This window comes from Canis lupus, chromosome 3 (assembly GCF_003254725.2).
Source record: "Canis lupus dingo isolate Sandy chromosome 3, ASM325472v2, whole genome shotgun sequence".
NCBI lineage: Eukaryota > Metazoa > Chordata > Mammalia > Carnivora > Canidae > Canis > Canis lupus.
This window is the reverse complement of record NC_064245.1, coordinates 32,022,214-32,036,941: the sequence shown is the minus strand read 5'-3', so window position 1 is coordinate 32,036,941 and position 14,728 is coordinate 32,022,214. Positions and strand designations below refer to the sequence as shown.

The following is a 14,728-nucleotide window of genomic DNA, read 5'->3' as shown; positions in this document are numbered from 1 at the left end:
AGATGGTAAGAGAAAGTGCGAGTAGGAAGGAAAAGGAAAAGCAGGCTCCCCGCTGAGCAGGGACCATCCCCCCTACCCCACCACCGGACACCACCAGACACCACCAGGACTCTGGGATCACAACCTAAGCCAAAGGTAGACTGTTAACTGACTAAACCACCCAGGCGCCCCACATTTATAGATATTTCTAACAAATATATTTTTAAGTTCCATTTTCAAAAATGACCTATCCTATTTAATTTTCTGCAAATTAACAACCAAAAGATATTCACTATTATCAGTAACCATTTCTTATTAGCAAGTAATAAAGAAAATATTCTTACATTCTGCTGAAGTGTCCAAGTTTGCCATCATCACCTTCGCCCCAGGAAAACACTTTCCCATCAACAGTTAAAGCTGTAGCATGCCGGCCACCTGCAACATCCACACAGATATGGGCTGCCGAAGATGGTTTATAAAAAGTTCATAGCATAATTACTTACTCCACCTGACATGCAGCATATGTTCAATGAATATGTATGCAATAAATGAGTAGATAAGATCAATTATATATTTTCAGGGTGACAAATATATAAAGTGAACTTTATTAAACTACAAAGTTTAAATCCTAGAATGAATTTTACTTGCAAAGAAGCAGCAAAATAGTGCCGTGTTTAATAATGGGGTTCCTGTTATGTTAAATATACAAAAGATCAAAATTCAGATGGAGAAAAAGAAAAAAATAAGTACATTTATGACTAGACAAATTATCAAATGCACTGGCAATTAAGCCTGCGAGAGAAATGTACACCAACTGTGGACTTATTTAAGCAAAAACACCATCATTCAGTATAGTAAGAGCATTATACTCACTCTTTCATGGTCATGTTCTTCCCCAGTGTGGGGATGGGCTCCCAGTCACCCACATTATTCATTCTACCCTATTCTTTACCAACAGAACCCATACTAACAAAAGTAACAATATGCTCAGTTAAAATCTATACTTCCCAGACTCTCTTGCCCAGAGAGGATCATGACAAAGAAGCAAAAGAAGTGAGCGGGGCATCCTGAAAAGCACTTTAGAGGAGCTAAGTGAGACAGAGGAAATATCTGTCTGTGCTCACCCAGACAAAGCTGCATGGCCATCTGTCAAGGACGGTGGAAAGAAAGAAAAGCCTGCACTTGTGCTCCTCATGGGCACAGAGCTACCATACTGGCCCTGGACCCCATCCCCAGACTTTTACAAGGAAGAAAAGTAAAAATCTATCATGTTTAAGCCACTACTGTTTGGACTTGCTTTTATATGGGGTTAAATCTAAATATGTTCAGTGCAGGCATTAACTGAACTTTGTACCTAATTTGGTTCCATTCTTCAGAGGCCTTGCATAGTGCTTTGAAATAAATCTTAGTAAAGGTTTCCTAAATTGAGGGTATGTGATTTTTTTTTCAAAGAATCTTTCTTATCACTGGGGTTCACAGACACTTTGGAAACCTGATGAAAGTTATACGCTCCTTCTACAGAAAAATAACAATATTTAAGCACAAAACATGGTATTTCAAAGATGCCATGAGCCAGACAGAGACCATAGCTCTGAGACTGAAAACTCACATCTTAGAGAGTGGTAGTCCCCATACACCCGGAATGCCAACAACTGCTGATCTCTACAAAGCCTTATGTAGCAACAATAATTAAATTCTAGGCCACCTGGAGATTTACATTACCCAATTTTTAATCTTAATAATTAAACTTGATGGGGTCCCTGGGTGGCTCAGCGGTTTAGTGCCTGCCTTCAGCCCAGAGCATGATCCTGGAGTCCCAGGATCGAGTCCCGCATTGGGCTCCCTGCATGGAGCCTGCTTCTCCCTCTGCCTGTGTCTCTGCCCCTCTCTCTCTCTCTGTGTCTCTCATGGATAAAAAAATAAAATATTTAAAAAAAATAATAATTAAACTTGAAAAAAGAATGCAAGGATACCCTAGGGAAAATTATTTAAGGGCCACAGTTATTTACAAAGCATGAACAACAGGCTTAATTGCATACAAGTGCCAACTCTGGCCTGGTACCTGAATGAACGGCCACCTTCTTGACCACATAACTGCTAAGAGCTGTGATCTGCCGAGGGATAGGCACAGTCCCGCTAGAGAGGCCCAGTCCCAGTCGGCCATTCGTGGCTTCTCCACAGGCATATACCTTCCCTTCTACAGTCACTGCAAAGAACAAGAGCAAAGAGAAGACTCACTTTTCACAACATAACAACTATGTTTTTAATGGTAAGTATAACTTAAAAAATTTTTAGTATAAGAATCATACCTGCAAACAAACTTTTAGAACCACCAGCCACCTGTACTACATTCAAAGCAGAGAGTGTCTCAGAGAACGAAGGAACCTTTATCTAGAACGGGATTTTTTTGTTAAGCAAAAGAAGGAAAAAGATCATTTTATTTACACTTTTAAAATTACAAGTAACCTTACTAGATGATACAAGGAATTACTTTTAATTTGCATGATTATATTAACCAAAGGAGTTCTTTTCTCTTAGAGATACACCAGAGTATTCCAAGGATGAAATGATATATTGAGATATACTTTAAATGGGGGGTGGAGGGGTATAAAAGAAGTTAATAAAGACAGGGACACCTGGGTGGCTCAGTAGTTGAACATCTACCTTCAGCTCAAGGATCGAATAGTGCATCGGGCTCCCTGCAAGTAGCCTGCTTCTCCCTCTATGTCTCTGCCTCTCTCTGTGTCTCTCATGAATAAATAAATAAAATCTTTTTAAAAAATTAAAAAATAAAAAGTAAAATAAAATAAAGACAAAAAATATGACCTTTTACTGTTAACTGTTGAAGCTGGTACCGGAATATGAGGGCTCAGGTCCCTATTCTTTCTACCTGCTATGTTTGAACAGCTCCATAATAAAAGGTGAAAAATAAAATACACATAATGTAAAGATAAAACCAAGCATAGTCTAGTAAACTATGCTTTATTTCAGGTCATGTGCTGCTCATTCTTATTGATTCTGACATCTCTAAGAAATTAAATGCTTCAACTTCCCATTGTAGATGGGTGTGACTTAATTTAAAATTCTTAAAGCCCTTGTCTAAGAAACCCTTTATGAATCCCAGAAATGATCAGATAGTCACTACTACAGTGCAAGAAAGACTCTTCAACCCAACCATGGAATGCCAAATCTATCCTTCACATGCAAACTCCAACAAAGGGCCACGTGCTCAGGATCACCTAGAGAGCCCCACACTATCACAACTGAGACTCCCAGACTTTACTGCCCCTGGCCCACCTCCAAATGGAGTCTAGGGGCCTTAAAACACAAATGCATTCAAGGCCTTTCAAATAAAGAAGAAAATTTGTTATATTTGAGAGATTTAAAATGAATTCTAACTTTCCTAAAAATGCAGGCAATAAGGGATCTTACCATGGGTAAAAGTCTCACAGAATACTAAAAGGAAACAGAGACACTCACTGAAGAGAAACCGTTTCCAGGCACTAAAACTTCATGGAGGAATTTGTTTTATGGCTCCTCAGCTAAGAGACACTAAGTAACATAACGGGTGATTAATTCAACTCTAGTTCAAAGGCATCATTTGTTCTATCTACTCTTTAAATGATATCTTGCTCATCTTCATACCACTATGGCATTTTTTACACATTATTTTGTTCATGGTAAGCAAAAATGCTTACTGTTTTGAAGGCAAGATAAATATAATTACTGTTTATAATTTTCATCTATATACTTATTGAATATTTTCAAAAATGTATTTTCTAGTTTACTGAGCAGCAGTAATACAATTACATCCAAAGTGCACTATTGGGACACCTGGGTGGCTCAGTGGTTGAGTATCTGCCTTTGGCTCAGGGCATGATCCCAGAGTCCTGGGATCAAGTCCCACATCGGGCTTCCTACAGAGAGCCTGCTTCTCCCTCTGCCTGTGTCTCTGCCTCTCTCTCTCTCCATGTCTCTCGTGAATGAATAAATAAAATTTTTAAAAAATAATAATAAAGTGCACTATTTTCCAAGGACAGGGGCTTTAACAGAAACTAAGTTTTGATGTCTATGAAGGATTTCTTCAGAAAAGTCAATTTAAAAAACAACTGATAGAAGGTAAGCCATCATAAAAACTTCAAAAGAGGTCTGATTATTAGTGAGTCTCCAGGACAAATGTACCAACAAAGCTCATCCTCAATCATTTGATGACAGGTAACACAGAAACTACAGGCAGAAGAAGGATACCTTAGAGCCCTTCAGGCCGCCCAGCTGGTCCTTGTCATTCAGTCCCCACACAAACACTTTGGTTCTTATTGTAGCTGCTGATTCCAGCCCTGCAGCCTTCTTTCTAATAAGGCTAACCAAACAAAAAAGACAGAAATAGAGATCATTCAACATAAAAATATTTTTTTTAAGCAAAAAGGAAAGCAACCTCAAGCAAGCAAAATTGTTGGTTATTGTAAGACTCTTAAAGTTCTTTTTTAGTAAAACTTAAATAAATTAAAACTAAAATAAATAAAACCTAGAAGAAATTAGTGTGCTAGAGGGTCAAAATTTCTAGATACCAGCATGCTACCTTTTAATAATATAATTTAACTCTAGTGTTTTCAGTGGAGACCTTTCTATGACACACTATGCAGCTCTCTTTTCTTCTTATATACCAGCTGTTTTACTGACTCACAGATATTCCCACCCAATGCCTCAACACACAGCTACTACAGATGTTAAATGCTGAGAATATTAATTATTAAATGGCCCCAGGAATCACCACTGGGTCAGGCACTGTGGCAATGTCCCTAAATCTAAACATCTGTTCGGTCATATTTTCCCTCAAAGAACTAATAAAATAGTCACAGCCATACGACTTTTGAGGTACTCTAACACAAATACATGTCCCAAAGCAAAATGCAATTTTCTGGCTACACACCCTCTACCCACCATAAGGCTAGCTGGGCTAGAGGTCCCCTATATCCTTTCTCTCCTGAGAAGTCTGCTCTGTACGTCAAGGCTTCTGAAGCATAGCTCTCTCTGGCAGTTGGCTCCTACCACCTTGCTCATTCTATCTCTTAACCTGCCTTCAATAAGTTCAAAGTATAGTCAACAAAGCACTCTAATTCTCGAACTTGAGATCATTAAGTACATAGTGTTATTCTCTTGATTGTTAGTTGATGCCAGGTACTAAGGAATCTGTGTTTGAGGTTTTTGGCTTTTCAATTGCTTTTGTTCTCTTTTTATAAACTAGGATGGACAATTAAAGGCTCCAGAGACTAGGTTCTAGCTAGGTAAGATTTTTTTTACCATATTATATACTAATGAATATTTACTTTAAAGGATCAAAATTTTATGGCTTGGGTATTAAAATGTAGGAAAATTCTTTCAATCTGATACCAGGCACAAGAAAGCAAGTGTGTGTGTGTATATATATATATATATATATATATATATATATATATATAGTAATTACAGATCTTCCTCTACTTACAATGGTACTATACCCCCAATAAACTCATCATAAATTGAAAAAATCATGTTGAAATGCATTTTAAAAATGCACCTAACCTACTCAACATCAAACTTTAGCCTTGCCTACCTTGAACATGCTGAGAACATTTACATTATCTTACAGATGGACAAAATCATAGGTGATTTCAAGCCTATAAAGTGTTGAATATCTAATGTAATTTCTTGAATAGTATACTGAAAGTGAAAAAACAGTATTAAAGAATGGCTATAATAAATATATTGATTATTTATCCTTATGATTTCATGGATGGGTGCTCATTGCTGCTGCCCAGTATTACAAGAGGATTGTACCACATATTGCTAACTTGGGAAAAGATCAAAATTCAAAGTACAGTTTCTAAAGAAATGTGCATTACTTTTGCACTATTGTAAAGTAAAAAAAACTTGCAAGTCAAACTATCGTAAATCTGGGACCACCTATACCTGACATACCCGGTAACACATTTTTAGTCAAAAGTATGTATGGAACACCAAGAGTGATACTCAAAATATGTAGTAACTGGTACCATGTAATGACCAACCCTTCAGAAAGGAGGCCAGCAGTCAGTCAGTGTGGGCATACCCCAGTTGGGTGTGTACCCTGTGGGTGTTTGGACCACCTTGAAATCATTAGCTGGTCTTATAGGAAAAGAAAAACATTACATTCAAATACCCAGAATTCTTCTATTAATGTATTCAATATTTGTAAAAACTTAATCAATGAGTAAAGCTCAAACTTCTTTAGTTATCTCATATATACAGTACATGTACATATTCACCCAACTCATTTTCATAGCTACTGAATAAAAATATGCAAAGCCATAAGCCTTTCTCTTGGAAATCTCAATGATTCATATAAGTGAACTGGTATTTTCCTTTAATGTACACAGATACCATCAGTTTGAATCATAACATACAGTGCAACATATATTCTAGATGAGGTAATGTTACATAATAAATACTATTTTCTTTACAGTTTTAATGCAAACGTTCCAAAATAAAACAAGACAGAATCCAAACCCAAGATCATAGAACCCTAGAATAGTCTCACTTATTATCACAGTTGCCACTCATTCATGACTAAATGGATGTGCTTTAATAGCAGTGAGAGGCAGCACTCCTCTATTTCTAAAAGAAAAGCACTTACTGCAAAAGGCAGTGGTTAGAAGAACTCAGCTAGCATGGTACCTGCCTCCTTTGTGTATCTGCAAAGACCAGGCTACAGCAGCAGAACAACAGTAACACGTATCAACTGATTTTGCATATCGTTTGATTTAGCAATTTACTTTTAGCCATCTAGCTATGAAAATACAACTTATCTGAGGAAGAGAGATCATCTACATTGTTTTCTGCTGGGACATGAACAAGACCCAGAACACAACCCCCTGTACATATGAGTCCTCTATAAACAGAATTTAAAAGAGCAAACATGCAGAAACTGGGCAGATATCTTTCTTCATCCTTGGTATATGCTATTTGCTTGCCAAAACACCTCTGCTTTGAAAACTCTGACTTTTTCTGAAAGTATGCCTTTAGAGGGAGTTTTCCTTATTCTCCTGACAAATCAATGCTTTTTTCTAGATTTTTAAAGCACTATGAACTTCTTCATGCACTTTACACAATCGAAAGCCACTCCTGATGTGTGTGAGTTTGTCTTATCTTATTTTGCATATTTGCCACAGCATTCACAGGATGGAGAACAGTTTAGCCCACAATAGGTATTTAATAGATGGATGATGAAGGAAAATGGTAATAGTTATCACTATAGCACTCCTGCAAATTATCGAATTAAGAAAATGAGAACATAGTCATAAGATGAAATACTGCACTCAAAAAAATTATATGAGAGAAGACTAATGATATGGATATTTTGGAAATGAATGTTGCCCATAATTGCACAATGATGTGAATGTACTTAATGTCACAGAACCAGACAGTTAAAAATAGCTAAGAGGATAAGTTTTATGTATAATGTATTTTATCATCATAAACTTTTTTAAAGTTAACAGTAAAGTATTTAGCAAAGAAAACTGTAAAATATATAGCATATATCCATTTCAAAGGAAAACACACTTAGGGACAGATAAAAAGAAAACTACAAGTATATATACCAAAATATTAGCTGCAATATTTCAGGTAGAAAAAAAAAAATCCAACATTTTTATTTCCTCTTTTTAATATTTATCTAAATACAATATGTTTCTACATTAAACATTCTCCTAAAATTAAAGTTTTAAAAACTAAAATTTACCTGAGTACATAAAACTATTCTCATTATGGAATACAGTCTAATTAAATATTCACTTTTGAAAGTGAGAATTTTGGAATGAGCACCACCAATAACAAATGGCTCTCACCTCCCACTGTTGCCTTTCTCATCCTCTTCCTCTTCATTGTCTGAGGCTAAGAAAGGAACTGCAGCCAAATCTTCCTCCTCTGCACGGATCCGTCCCAGCAGGATAAGACCATGGATTTTACAATCAATTCCCGAACTCCTGCACTGCTTTATAGCAATTTCAATATACCTGTGATACTAGACACAAAAACAGTAAGCTACAGACTTTTTAGAATCAAATACACGAAATACTTAAACTGGGAGCAGCACATTTGAGACATGGAATGTGTAGAAAACTAGAGCTCTTTTACTTAAGTTCTGGAAATATCAAGCAAGTTAGGCAAAATTAATACCGTCATGTTTGAGGACAGTTTAAAAGAAGTCATTAATCACCAAGTATGTCTACCCAGGGCATTGGACTCACACTTATTTTCTTACTAAAATGAAACTATGATAGCCTTACTGGATGACTAGAAACTTTTTGTCTTAAAGCTTTCTTGAGGGGCACCTGGGTGGCTCAGTAGGTTAAGCATCTGATTCTTGATTTCAGCTCAGGTCATGACCTCAGGATCCTGAGACTGAGCCCCACATCTGCACTGGGTGTGAAGCCTACTTGGGATTCTCTCTTTCCCTTTGCCCCTGTCCACCACCCCCACCCCCACCCCCTCACTTGCATGCTCCCGCACATGGGCTCTCCCACTCTCATTCTCTCTCAAAAAAAAAAAAAAAAAAAAAACTTCCTTGAATCAAGATGTATTAGGAAAGAGATTAAATTAAATATCAGATAGTTAAGCACCTTCATAATTTTTAGAATAAAAATATGTATACTGCAACACTATCACATAGTTCCAAGTGATCAACATATAAGCAATTTTGCTCATATATGGATTATAACAAGAAAATTCCAGACAGCATGTTGTCTCATAACTTCTGTATGTATCAAACAAGTACGGGCTTTTAAAAAATATATCCACATTACTATTATCATAGCTAAAACAATAATTTCACAGATCATCTAATATGCTACCAGTGATTAACTTTTCTGATCCTCTCGTAAACATTTTTCTATTGTTGGCTTATTCAAATCAAGATCCAAATAGGATGCAACCTCTCTCTGTTATTCCTTGACATTCATTTGTTAAGGATAGTTCTTTGTCCTGCAGAATGCCCCATATCCTACTATTTGGCATTTACAGTATTCCTCTATTCTTTCATTTCCTATGAACAAAGAGTAATGCAGCATGAAGCACACATACTTCAAATGACTTCCTATTGCTTCAATTGAACTTGATCAAACCTCAAGATCTACTACCTATGATGTCACAGGAAGCACAGGTGGGAACAAAACCACTGGGATGCAAAAGACAAATTAAAAAATGAAAAATGCTACAGGAAAAGAAAACCCAATTTCCTTCTTTAGCAAGAAAAAAACCAAGAGAATCAAGACTTAAATGAAGTACAAAGTGCAGGCACATAAACTAACTGCAAAAAAATATTTATGGGATAATTGGGAAAATGTATACACTGACTGGATATTATATGATATTAAAGAATAACCGTTAGCTGTGATAATGGCATTGCAGTTACATTTTCTCAGTCCTTGCTAGAGATTAATATTGAAGTACACAATATGGATAAGATCGTATCTCGGATTTGCTTTTAAACATTCTAGGAATGTAAAAATAGACTTACAGAAGGAGACAATGAAACACAATTGACAAAATGTTGATGATTGCTGAAGATAGGTCAAAGGTTTGTAGGAGAGTCAGTATACTTTCTATTTTTGGTTATGTTAAAAAATTACAATAAGCCATTTTTATAGGAAAGACTGCTAGAATGTCCAGTGGCTTCCCATGAATGATAATATTCTAGTTCTTAAATTGGTTGGAGCAACGGAGAGTGGGTCATGAGTTTTCCAATTACTCATAATACTTCGTATTTCTCACACATCATGTATACTATATAATAAATTGTTCTAAATTGAAAATTTATTGGACAATATACCTTTTATGAACAATAATCTCAGTTACTGATTTAATTAACTCTAGTTTTTAATTTAAAGTACAAATACATTAGAAGTATAATTAAGACGTTAGACAAGCTGCTTTCAGTTACCTAATAATGAGTTAACAATAAAATGCACGAAAATTCAATAGTATCTTTTTCAGAAAAATTCAATATTATCTTTCATTTTAATAATTTACCAGTTTATTCATTAACACCACTGGTAATAATTATTAATTAACTAATTGGTATATCACAAAATAGTTCAATGACTTTCAAGAATTAATAATGTTCCATAATTCTATTTATTGAAGATTGGAAATAAAGGTCAGATCATCAATTCTCTGCCTTGGGAAAAGGAGCTGGTACATTCCCATAGACTAGAAACAAGTTACAAACCTAATGGCTATGTGTCAGCTTGTTTTAAGTAACACACTGGGACCACCTTGAATTTGTCTGCCCTTATGCAGGCAGCCTAATAATAATAATGAATGGCTAACTACATTTAATAATTTAAAAATACACTTACTTATACTTAACTTTAGATCAATAAAAGTTCTTTATTAGTATCTTTATCCACTATCATAATAATTAAGTCCTCATGAGACAATAGTATGGATGCTATTATTTGAAGAATATTTAATTTGTTAAAATAGTGTTGACATGTCAGTAGAAAAATTTATGGGAAGATTGAAAGTCTCACTGCTCCTTATTATAGAGGTACTATATAAAAGAACCTTCACTGATCTCTCAGCATTTTCAAGATTTGTAAGAAGCTTGTATTCAATCTTGAAAATTACCTTATAATGCATCAAAACAGATCAATAGCTCAGCATTTGATGTCAACAGGTATGAAAACAAAAAAGCAGTATCAGTGTCACATGTGCAGTTAGAAAAAACCATCACATATTAGTAGATACACAATGAAAAAAAACAATCCTGTGCTGGTTACAGAGAGTATTCTGAAGTACCTGGTAACAATTTTGCTAGGAGCTTTACCCTCACTTCTTACTAAGATGGTGAGAATGAGACTTACTTTGTTTCCTTTTCAAGCTGATCTGATAAATAGCAAATTCAAGTTATGTACCTGTCAAATTTTAAAATGTAATTACTTAATTTAAGGGGAAAATAACCTCAATGTTATTATAGAGACAGTCAAAAAAGTCATCTCCATTGTCATTTGCAAACTATCAAAAAAGAACACCTACTTACCTCTGTGCAGTCATTCAGAAGGGACACTGTTGTGTCAGTGGGGTTAATATTGATTGTCTTTAGTTCAATTAGGTTATTTAGGGAATTTCCACCTGGGGGGGGAAGGGGATAAAGAAATCAGACAAAGGTAGTTGTATCATATGACAGAAGATGCTGAATAAACTAATTCAATTACCTGACACCACCACAAGGGAAGGCATGTAGCTACTGTCAGCGGGATCAACTATCATTTTTAATCTATGAACAAGAACATCTGGGAAAATCTCCAAACGAATCCAATGCTTTAAAAAAAAAAAACAAAAAAAGTATTCTCAATTTATAAAATTCAGCCATATTTTAGCCATGAAAATAGTATCACCAAAGCTCAAATCTACATGAGATTTTCTAAATATGATGGTCATTCATTTGGGAAATATAAAAAATAGTGAAAGGGAATAAAGGGGAAAGGAGAAAAAATAAGTGGGAAATACCAGAAAGGGAGACAGAACATGGAAGACTCCGAACTCTGGGAAACGAACTAGGGGTGGTGGAAGGGGAGGAGGGAGGGGGGTGGGGGTGACTGGGTGGCGGGCACTGAGGTGGGCACTTGATGGGATGAGCACTGGGTGTTATTCTGTACGTTGGCAAATTGAGCACCAATAAAAAATAAATTTATTAATAAAAAAATAATATATAAATAAATACAGAATATGGCCTGAGAGGAGTATTCCACTCCACTACTTATTAGAGGAAAGTCTCACTCTAAACCCAGAAATGATGTGTTTATAGACTCCTGATCTGGGGGGGAGGGGCCTTTATACTCAAGAGCAGTGGGTTATAAAAAATACTAGAGTCAAGACGGAAACACAGCCCCTCTCTCCAAGCTGGACCATAAGTTCAGACACTTGCATGCAATTATAACATTCCGAAGAGCAACACCTATTTGTTCAGATATATTAGAAAAACTGCTTTCCAGAAGCAGAATCTGAACTCATACATTTTATGCGGGGAAAGTAACAGAAAACAATTGCACCCTATTACACACTGTATCAATTGGTCAGTTAGATAAAATCTGTTACATATATCATTAAAAATCTCTGACAATAAAAACTGGATAGGGACACCTAGGTGGCTCAGCAGTTGGGTGCCTGCCTTTGGTTCGGGGCATGATCCTGGGTTTGGGGACTGAGTCCCACATCAGGCTTCCTGCATAGAGCCTGCTTCTTACTCTGCCTATGTTTCTACCTCTCTCTGTATGTGTGTCTCATGAATAAATAAATAGAATCTTAAAAAAAAACTGAATGGTATATTACTCAGTTGCTTTAAAAATAATTCTGAACTAAAATACAAAATCAGTACTGACAGGTGCCATCACAATATAACTCAATAGGTTTTTTTTTCAAAGTTCATTTTGAAGCTTAGAAGATAAAATCATCTAAATAGAAGCATTTCTGGAAGTACCCCAATGGAACACCTACCTTTCCTTGTGAACCAGATGACTGCCAGCAGGGCTCACTGCCATCAATAAGACGAGAAGCCTGGTTCACAGAGGATGACACATTTAGGCTCTTTACCATCCGGGACCAGCTATCCAGCAGCATTCCTGGCTGACTGCTGTGACAACGCTTTAGCTGTTTTCCAGAACGGCCACAAAATATTGCAGACTGTCCTATTTAATGGTGGTCAAAAAACGGTGGTGTTAATACATGTAGAGCAAAACCTTCCCAACCAAGAAATAAAGAATACTAAACGGTGAAGAGCTTCTTACTTCAAGAAAATAGTTAAGTTTTCAAATTAAAAAGAACTCATAAGGGTACCTGGGTGGTTCAGTCAGTTAAGTGTCTGACTCTTGATTTTGGCTCAGGTCATGATCTCAGGCTTGAGAGATCAAGCCTAGCAGAGAGCCTGCTTAAGATTCTCTCTCTTGGGGCAGCCCCAGTGGCGCAGCAGTTTAGTGCCACTGCAGCCTGGGGTGTGATCCTGGAGACCCGGGATCGAGTCCCACGTCAGGCTTCCTGTATGGAGCCTGCTTCTCCCTCTGCCTGTGTCTCTTTCTGCCTCTCTCTGTCTCTATGAATAAATAAAATCTTAAAAAAAAAAAAAAAAAAGATTCTCTCTCTCTCTCCCTCTCCTTCTGCCCCTCCTCCCAACCCCTCTTCACCTCTGGCTAGCTCACTCACGCTCAGATAAACGGAACTAATAAATACCTGAAATAGCTTCAAAAAGCCCAGTGTAATTTACACGAATTTATGAAATGAACTTCATAGAATGCTATGATTTACTCTACTTGATTCTCAAGTAACAACAGCATATGTACTTCCAGATGGAGGGATACATAGAAGCCAAGGGGGGGGGGGATACTAACAAAAAACATTCTTATTAAATTAAAAGTGCTAACAAAATAATGTTCTTGGGGGATCCCTGGGTGGCGCAGCGGTTTGGCGCCTGCCTTTGGCGCAGGGCGTGATCCTGGAGACCCGGGATCGAATCCCACGTCAGGCTCCCTGCATGGAGCCTGCTTCTCCCTCTGCCTGTGTCTCTGCCTCTCTCTCTCTCTCTCTCTCTCTCTGTGACTATCATGAATAAATAAATAAAAATCTTTAAAAAAAATGTTCTTATTAAAAATGCTGTTACAGGGTCGTGTGGGTGGCCCAGTCAGTTAAGTATACAATTCTTAGTTTCTGCTCAGGTCATGATCTCAAGGTTGAGATGAAGCCCTGTGCTCAGCATGGAGTCTGCTTAGGATTCTCTTTCTCCCTCTCCCTCCCCCTTCACATGCACATATGCATGCATATGCTCTCTCTCCCTAAAATAAATAAATGAATGAAATCTTTTTTAAAAAATGCTGTTACAAACGCAAAGCAAAAACAAATCTGTAAAGAGTTTCCAATTCCATGAACAGCAAACCTGGAATTTCATCTAACCCTCCCACAGAGGACAACTAGAGGAGGCAAACAAAATACTTAAAGATGAATAAATCATATAAGTATCAGAAATAACAAGATGGTAAAGAATTATAAGACCAGAATCTGAGGAAGGTTAAGACAAAGAGATGTCTAGATGAGCAATGCCGTATATATCCGAGGCTACTCTTCGCTGATGGTAACTGCCAGTTAGGAGAACTTACAAAGGAAAAAAAAAAAAAAAAACATACTACTTTTGAAAGCCTTGGGGAGGGGAGGGGAGAGAAGGGGAGAGAAGGGGAGGGGAGGGGAGGGGAGGGGAGGGGAGGGGAGGACCAGGAATTGGAGTCCAGAGCCCACCAGGAGAGAAAGGGATAGCCATAAAAAAAGCCCGCATTTTGGGCTGGGATCCCAACAGGGAAAATCCCCAGAGGAAGGGTAAACTGTGCAGTGCTGTTTGTTTTTACAGATTATGGCTTAGCATGAAATCCTCTCAATCAATGACACTAGACTGAGATGAGCCCAGATAGTTATCTACCTCAATTATCTAGAAGACCAACACTCTCCCCCCATAATCTCTAGAGAATATCTTAGGCCACAAACTGATTCAAGAAATAATTTTTTAAATATAATGTCCACTACATAATGGCATATGAGACTAGAAAACATGACTAAAAAAACTACTAGAAGTACGAGACAACAGAAAGAGATCCACAGAGTCTCCAGATTAGAGTTGTAAGACACAGATTTTAAAATAACCATACTTACTTAGATTTGAAAATATAAGTCACTGAATATTTCAGCAGACAAC

General features: G+C 36.9%; 1 protein-coding gene across 7 annotated transcripts in view; it reads right to left on the bottom strand.

Annotated features, from left to right (window-relative positions):
• The window catches only part of HERC2 (HECT and RLD domain containing E3 ubiquitin protein ligase 2), a 241,470-nt gene that overhangs the window by 76,310 nt on the left and 150,432 nt on the right, over positions 1 to 14,728 (bottom strand). For all 7 annotated transcript variants that reach the window (XM_025437755.3, XM_025437758.3, XM_025437759.3 and 4 more), the window contains 8 exons: positions 12,493 to 12,683; positions 11,211 to 11,316; positions 11,036 to 11,127; positions 7,842 to 8,017; positions 4,228 to 4,339; positions 2,289 to 2,370; positions 2,042 to 2,185; positions 324 to 414 (listed from right to left, as the gene is read on the bottom strand). In XM_025437755.3, coding sequence (XP_025293540.1) covers positions 324 to 414; positions 2,042 to 2,185; positions 2,289 to 2,370; positions 4,228 to 4,339; positions 7,842 to 8,017; positions 11,036 to 11,127; positions 11,211 to 11,316; positions 12,493 to 12,683 — 994 coding nt within the window. The remainder of the gene's footprint in view (positions 1 to 323; positions 415 to 2,041; positions 2,186 to 2,288; positions 2,371 to 4,227; positions 4,340 to 7,841; positions 8,018 to 11,035; positions 11,128 to 11,210; positions 11,317 to 12,492; positions 12,684 to 14,728) is intronic.